The sequence below is a fragment of the Malurus melanocephalus genome, unplaced genomic scaffold (genome assembly GCF_030028575.1).
Source record: "Malurus melanocephalus ecotype Western Australia unplaced genomic scaffold, MMel_1.1 scaffold_33, whole genome shotgun sequence".
Lineage (NCBI taxonomy): Eukaryota > Metazoa > Chordata > Aves > Passeriformes > Maluridae > Malurus > Malurus melanocephalus.
The window spans coordinates 2269739-2277785 of NW_026623265.1; the positions used below are offsets into that span (position 1 = coordinate 2269739).

General features: G+C 43.9%; 1 protein-coding gene across 2 annotated transcripts in view; it reads right to left on the minus strand.

Moving 5' to 3' along the window:
- Positions 1–7060, minus strand: part of LOC130572353 (SAM and SH3 domain-containing protein 1-like) — a 519165-nt gene extending 512105 nt beyond the window's left edge. For both annotated transcript variants that reach the window (XM_057363993.1, XM_057363992.1), the window contains exon 1: positions 6129–7060. In XM_057363993.1, coding sequence (XP_057219976.1) covers positions 6129–6587 — 459 coding nt within the window. In that variant the 5' untranslated portion in view covers positions 6588–7060. The remainder of the gene's footprint in view (positions 1–6128) is intronic.
- Positions 7061–8047: the final 987 nt, after the last annotated feature.

An 8047-nucleotide genomic window follows, 5' to 3' on the forward strand; every position in this document is an offset into this window, starting at 1 on the left:
GTAGTGGCTGTTGGTATGTTTCAGTTACACATATGGATCTATACACCTTAGTGGATAGGGACCTTCCATAATGACATGCACACAGGGTACAACTAGCACAGAGATTGACAGGCATAATTAATTGCCATGCAGCCAAGTTACCAGTTATTCCTTGGTCACTTTTCTGCTACTTACACATAAGGCTGCTTACTTTTAATCCTAAAGCAATAGACAAAGACACTGCAGTAGTGGGTTCCAGTGCTTCATCTGTCTTAAAATTTGTCATGACTTYGACAAATTCTTCAATTCCACATCAGAAATCAGGGACACAGCTGCCTTATATATTATGGAATATGTGCGATCATTATATTTATCACAAGCAAAACAAGAATCATGGCTCACAAGATTACTTCTTTGTGAGAAATTATCTTGGTTTTATGTATTCCACATGCATAGTTGTGTGTATGGGCTTCATCATCCCACATATGGTAGAGGCAGAAGCTATGGGGGTGGGGCTATCAATACAAATATTGTCCCTTAAATGTGTTCATTTTTCAAAAAGACTTGTGATTACTAAACTTACTTAAAACAAGACAAGTTATCAGTGTGTGGCAATGAAACTGGTAGACAGACTTCCATCACACCCACACACTGGTGGTATCCCTGCTGAGGTGCAGTATTTACACAAAACCCCACATTAGGTGGGCAAAATCAGTTCAGCTTCGCACTACAGAGCTATGACTGAATCAAGTCCTTTGGAAAAAAAAAAAAAAGAAGCTCTCAAGGAACAACCAGAGACTGGGAATTTCCCTTTTAGCCATAACCTGTAAGTTTAGGTTTTCTTTCAAACTTAAGAGCCTTGTGGAGGATTCAGAAAGGATTCCCATTTGCAGGGCAGCTGCTCAGTCCCTCACAGCTCCACTGCCACCCACACCACAACCAGAGCCCAGAAATTACTCTCAACACAATMGTGGAAAGGGGGCAAGAAAGCTGTGGAGTTGATACTATTCTCTCTGAGGATTCCACCTATTATATACCCTAATGAGATCTCCCTCCCCTCAAAACTGAAAAATAATGAAACCTATGAAGATTTCCATTCAACACTTCCAGAAGAGACTGAATACACTTTAAAATATTCAGGAACAATTCAAATGCAAATACAATAGAGTACTGTGTTGTTCATATTCTGAAACATTTTGCTTTAATGGGCTGATGGGAAGAAGATCTTTTCCAGTCTGTTTTCTGGGAGTTTAATAAACCAGGACTCTGAAACAGCTGCAAAATATATGAGGTCCTATGTCTTCTTTAAAAGAAAACGGAGTTGTGAAGTTAAAGGCAAATTCAGCGGTATCTTATATAAAATACTTTTTCACTTCCTTAACATTGCCTGTAGCTTTGCTAATTTATTGCCATGAAAATATTGTTACTACTTAATGCACTAGTACTTCTGTCAATAGGCAGCTTTCCCCAAGGCATATTTGAGAACGCTCTGCTAATCAGAGCTGATGCAGTTATTCTAAAGCAGCCAGGTCTTTAGAAAAAGGTTCATGTTTAATTCCAGTATAGGTGAGTGTTGCCATTTCTTCAAAGCACAATATTTTTAATTTGTTGAGTTCACTTCTGTAGCTATCTAAAATGCTGATTACATTATCCAGCCCCAGCTTGAACCAGTGCATTTCAAATCAGTATTGCTGGCATCTTTACCTCTTAACACTTATGTGAAATATTCCTGATTTTTTAGTGGCAAGGATTAAACAAAGACTTAATCAGAACCACAAATCTGTGCTATATTATCAGCACATAACTTAAAAAGAATGTTTTTGCAGATAYTTGGATGTGACATTTTACTCTTCTACATCTGCTTGAACTCTTGAGATTATGATCTCATGCATCTGAATTTTTAGTGTTTGTTTTCCAAGCATGCTGATAATCATGATGAGCACAGTGAGCGACAATGAGGTCACGTACATRTACATATGTCACACTACAGTTTTATTCTCTCTAATAAATATTGAAATATACATGACTATAACTTTGCTGAGGCTAAGCAAATCTTCTTAACTGGCATGGGAGATTTAATGCATGTATGTTTTTAATATCCTTGCAATTCTCTGTAGATGAAAAATTGAATAAAGTTCTTCAAGAAAYAGATCAGACCATTTATTTCAATTAGAAATAGTAATGAAATTCCAGTAAACTATTAAATGTCACTTAATCTTTATTCAAGATAAATAAAGTACTAAATTTCTCTTGGCATATTCCACAACATTCCTACTTGTCTTCATATTGACAAAATTGACGCCCCTCTGCTATCTCTTCCATGGTGACATTTAGTGACTTTACTCCTGCTCAAATCCTGCATGGACATAATCCATTTTGGAATAAGCCCACCAAAGCARGAAGTGCTTTTGTGTGGAGTTGATGGCTATGATTCTCAGATCCAGTTCAGTTCAGTGCTGTGTTTTCCTTCGTTCATCTTCACTGTAACATGGGGCCTGCTCATTTTGGTTTCCTTCTGCCATTAATTCATTCCCCAAAATTTTTGCAGGGCCAAAGACTGTTAAAAGTCTTTTTACATTGGGCATAATTCACTTTTTCATTAAAGACATAATTATAACCACCAAAGATAATTTTTTGTGCAGACACATATTTCGAGATGACAAGATGTTTTACTTGATCACAGGCTTTTGTTTGAAGCACATTAAATCCCACCAYCTCCACAAGAAGTTTTTCAGACATATGAGACTCCTAAGGCTACTAGCCAGCAATAGCAAGCTAAGTAAAACAAGCCTTTGAGTAATAAAGCGCATTACCAGCATGGAACAAAAACTGACTGCTGTAGAATTCTCCTCAGTTACAGTTACAGTCCTTGGTTTATACCTGAAAGACACATAGGATGCAATATGAGGAAATGAGGCCTCAATCTAATACTCCATGGAAATAATCAAGATAGCTTACAATAATTCCCTGTGTCTGAAGTCACCCACACACATGGCTTCAATTCCAAGTCTGCACATCTTTTAAAGGATTTATATTAAGCTCTGCTAAGTAGTTGTTAGCCATTTCTGCTAACTGTAATCAACTATACAAGTTAAACTAAAATTTACCATAGCAATACTTTTCTATTCTGCTCACTCTGTTCCAACTTTCATCCAAAACTACAGCAAAAAAAAGGAATGACAGCAAAAGGATAATTTTTGAACTTTTGACACATTTACAGCTSAGTCAGCTAGCAAAAGGCTCCGAAGAAGCCCAGAAGAGCAACACTTCCAGTTCTCAGSGATGTTTTAAAACAAAACACCAAAACTGCTTGAGAACTACATAACTGAACCCAAGAAGCATCTTTCAGGAAAAAAGTGAATGCATATACATATGTACACATGCATACATGTACACATCAGCAGGCTCCTTCTTTCATGGATACTAATTTCCATGCATAGATTTTAAGAAGAAAAGAAGATGGCATTCTCCAYTAAGGAAAGTGTAAGACTAGTATGCAGCTCAGCATAGCCAGAAATGCAAATAAATATCAAATAAGTCAGTGGACTAGTGCCCACTCCACAATGTCCACACTCTTGAGTGGTAAATGTATAAAAAACTTGACAGAAACTTCAATTTAATTCTTTAATCCTGTGCATTGCAGAGAATACACTCAGTTTCTTTTGACATGCAAAAGCTTGTATGCTGTATATGCTATAGTAAAAATCTGATACTTAAATTATACCCAGAATTTTCTAAAGTTTGGCTGTTATTTTTTAGGTTTTGTTAGGTTTTATTTTAAGAGACACTGTTATAATATGGCTCTTCCCCAGGTGAAAAAATACAGTATTTCTTCTTTCTTGCTCTAAACAACATCCAGTGAATAATGTAGAGTGACGTGATCTTTTGCTATTCACTTTAAGCCATTTTGGAGATGGATTGCTATGGTGGGTGGCRTTCAGAATAATGCACTTTGAGCAACACACACTCAAGTCTTGCCAGCCTTATGGTTTCTTACAACATGCTACAATGTGAAGTGATTCACGCTGAGAAGAGAGAAAGTTTTTTGTGTTACTGTAAAAAATGATGCTATATGCATTTATTATCCAAAATAAATACATTGACACCAGAGCCTGAAATAAAACTAGGAAATTAAACTTTGTTTCTCTTTGTATTTCAAAATATTACAKTTAGATTTAAACCAATTAAAGCTGAATGATGCTTTCTGTGTAAACCAAGCTTRTCCTAAAATTAATCTTATACTATTATCAGACCCATCAAATTAAAATTAAGTGAGCTAAAGAAGAAATCAATGYCAAGGATTTAAATTGCCTTGATGTCATAAGCTAGTATCTTATAAACTTTACAGTTCCTGTGGAATAATGTCACAGAATCATTTAAGTTGGAAAAGACCTTTAAGATCATTRAGTACATCCATCACCCAGCACTGCCAAGTCCACCACTAAACCATGTCCCAAAGTGCCACTTCTACATAACTTTAAAATACCACAGAGAGAAGGCAGAGGATCCAGTTGGTAAGACCAAACTGGAAAWTAAGAATACACACAAAGTCAGAAGGAAGGGGTGAAACATAGCTGTGGAGGAGGGTAATGTGGTGCAGCTACACTGACAAGCCAGAACTCTCATGGAATTTATTTTATATAAGACATGTGTGATTTCAGTCTAATGAGGTACCACTTCAAAGGGGGAGGGGGGGAGGGGGAACCAAAAACAAAACCAAAACCACCTCCAAAATGATACAGTAACTTTTGGAAGATGCTGTACTTACCCTATATGTTTATGAATGTTAAATTTGGCATGTCTCTAACCATTTCATCAGCCAGAAGTTTCAGGAAAAGGGAACAAATAAATATCTCAAACCAAACAACTGTGCTGTACTTGAGAAGTGACTATAGGCCTCTGACACCAAGATGTTAGAAAAAATTGGAATACTGAAATTGACAGTCTTATTATCTGCACCTTCACAGTTATCCAAATTGAATTTTACCCATTATCCCCAAATCCAGTCCCAGTAGCAGATAACGCATTCTCAATTTGAATTCCTCACATTTCTGTAAACTCAGACTTGCAGCCCTTCCCATCACCTGCTTCCTTACACACACAAGCTTTTCAGAGGGAAAAAGTACCCACAAGTTGAAGGTCACCTGCAACTGCTCAGCCTTTCTGATAAATGAGACTTCAAATCATTGAAGAAAATACAGGAAAGTTGGGTCATCAAACTACTCTGAAGCACTTCATTCTGAACTCTCAAGCCACCATGCATTATAATATCTTAGCTTCTTTCACAAATAATTTTCTACACCATGGTATTACTCATTTTTTTCTAATCTTTAATTTATTCTTCATACTACGTTTTCAGCAGGAAACCTACAAAAAATTTCAGGCAAAACAATYTAAATCTTCCAAAAACTATGCATCTTACATTGTAAGCTTTTCAAAAGATAATAATTAGGTAAATATTGAGGTTTCATCAGACTGGAACATACTCTTCTGAGATGCACACTTTTCTAGTCTTTCAGCAGACTGTGCATCCTAGAGATTGACTCACCTGTGCTGGAGCAGCTGATGAATAGTTTTGACATTCACATGGTAAGTTTATTACCATCTTACAGCAAATAAATCCACGCAACAGCTGGATTCAGCTACTGGAGCTCTTCCTCCAACCARATGACCACTTGCTTCAGGAGCCATTTCATCAACAGAAACTGACATTAAAATATGACCTCTAGCAAAAGATGAGAGAAGCCATCCCTCYTCAACCCAATGGAAAAGTTTCACAGAAAAGAGAAACAAACAAAGCTTTAAAACCTTCCTGTCAATTTCCACTTTCCAACTTTAAAGTAAACTGGACTAAACCGGTTAATGAAAAAAGAAAATGCAGCACCATGCCATATGACCAGTGCCAAAAGGTCTCCGTGGATCTGACCTTTGTTGGCCATTCTACTCTTCACACCTTGCTGGTGCTCAGTCCTTATCATACCTCCCTCCGAAAACGCCACTGGCACAACTGGAGACACTCAGCACCTGTACACAGCAGAGGGGGACCAGACCCTGACAGACCCCTCATCTCCAGCCCAGCGATCCCGCTGCTCCTCCACACCCGACAGCCACAGCTCCTCTTGGAGTGGCGGCGGCAGGGACCCTCTTACCTTGTTGGAGTAGGGGGGTTTACTCAGGTTGATGCCGTCGCGGATGAGCTTGTCCCGGATCATGATCTTCAGCTTCAGCCTGGGGTACACGGCTAGCCCCCCGCCGCCCGCTGCCCCTCGCCGCCCGCCGAGCCCGGCCCTAGGAGCCGACCCCCGCCGGGGCTCCTCCGACCCTCCTGCCCGGCGGGGACAGCGCCCGGCAGGGGCGGGGGGCGGCGGTGGCGGCGGCTCCAGGGTGAAGTAGAGCCCCGCCGCCCTCTCGTCCGCCTCCTTCAGCCGCCGCACGGCTTCGTGGATACGGCGCCGGTGGTGGGGCACGGCCACGCCGATGGCATCCAGGTCCGGGTCGCCGATCTGCTTGCAGACCTCCAGGTCGTCGTAGCCATTATCGACGAAGGACTCCGCGTACTGGGGGAGCTGCAGGGTCTTYAGCCACTCGTAGACTATGTTGGTGCACATGCTGGCTCCAAAATAATAACGATTCCAACTTTCAGCACCGAAGCCAGCCTYCCCTTTTGCACTTTTTGCCAAAGGAAATAAAGCCACAAAAACTGCGATGCAAGTAAGAGGTCTCAAAATCAAGGTCAAGAAAACATCCACCAGGAAAAGAAAAAAAAAAATCCTTAAAGCAGATCAGTAGGGCACCGCAAGCACTGCTAAACGAACCCCCACCTGCTTATTCCTCCTCCTGTTTTCTAACTGCCAAGTACAGCCGCTTTCTGCCACTGGAGAAGGCAGGCTCGGACTAGAGAGAAGCAAAATGTAAGGGTGCATCCCCTAAAATCCCAGGTCRCTGCTGCACAACATCCACTCACTTTCTCTGGAAGTAATTCGCAGCCGGTGTCTTTTTTTCCCTTTCTTCCTTTCAGTGTTACTTTCTGTTTCTGCTTCTGCCTCACCTTCCTGCGCTCTGTCGCATGATGAATCTGTTTACTCTAGCTGCTTTGATACACGGTGTCGGGGGAGAGCCGAGCGCAGGATCCCGCACCCTCGCCCAGCGCGGGCACGGGTGCCGGTGTGCAGTGCCCTCCKCTCCCGTGCCTCTCCCAGCAGCGGGCGCACACGGAGGCTTTTGCTTTCCTTTTAAACGGCTCTTTTCGGATTAGAAGCAAAACAGAAGGAAGGAAAAAAAAATCCCACTCACTTTTCCGAGTTACTTTCCCAGTTTCCCTTCATCTCTGGAACGCTGGTTAAATGCGCTTCGCCGRCAGCGAAACCAGAAACTGCTTTCTGCTTTCCAATCCCATTTTCTCCGCGATGATGCCGGTGGTGCCCTCCTGCCCCAGCAGGGCACACAGCCCTACGGCCGGCCCGCACAACTTTCCCCRCGCTCCCCTATCTCCGCTGGCGCTCCTGCCGCTGCCTGCAGCCGCCCTGGGGAGGAGGCGGCAGCGGCGGAGCAGTGCGGGCGGCCGGCGCTTCGTGCATCCTCCGGCGGCGGCGGATGAGCCGATCTGCAGCAGGTCACCGGTGCTGCCCCCGCCTTCCCCGGATRCCGCCGGAGCTCTCCCTTCCCTGCCACCGGTACCCGGAGCGGTGCTCCCCGCCCAGGTCCTCCTTCCCCTCTGCCCCGGAGGCCCCTGACGCGCCGCCCGCAGATCTCCTCCGGCTCCTCCCGGTGCGGCTTCTCCCCGCTCCTCCTCCGCGCCCGCCACCCCGCTGCCAGCTCCCTGCTCCGGCTCTCCCCGAGGCCTTTCCAACTTTCCCCGCCGGCCGTCCGCGGTCTCTCTCTCCAATACTCCCGCCCTGCCCGACCCGCCGAGGGCGCGGGGAGCCGGCGTGCGGCCGGCCGGGGGCAAGGCAGCCTGGCCGGGCAGCGGCTCGGGGTCGCCACAGCTCCGCAGGCTCTGCGCCGGGCTTGCCCGTCCCCGTTCCCCGCGCCAAGGGAACGCCGAGGGGGCACGGCCCGGGAGCTGCCC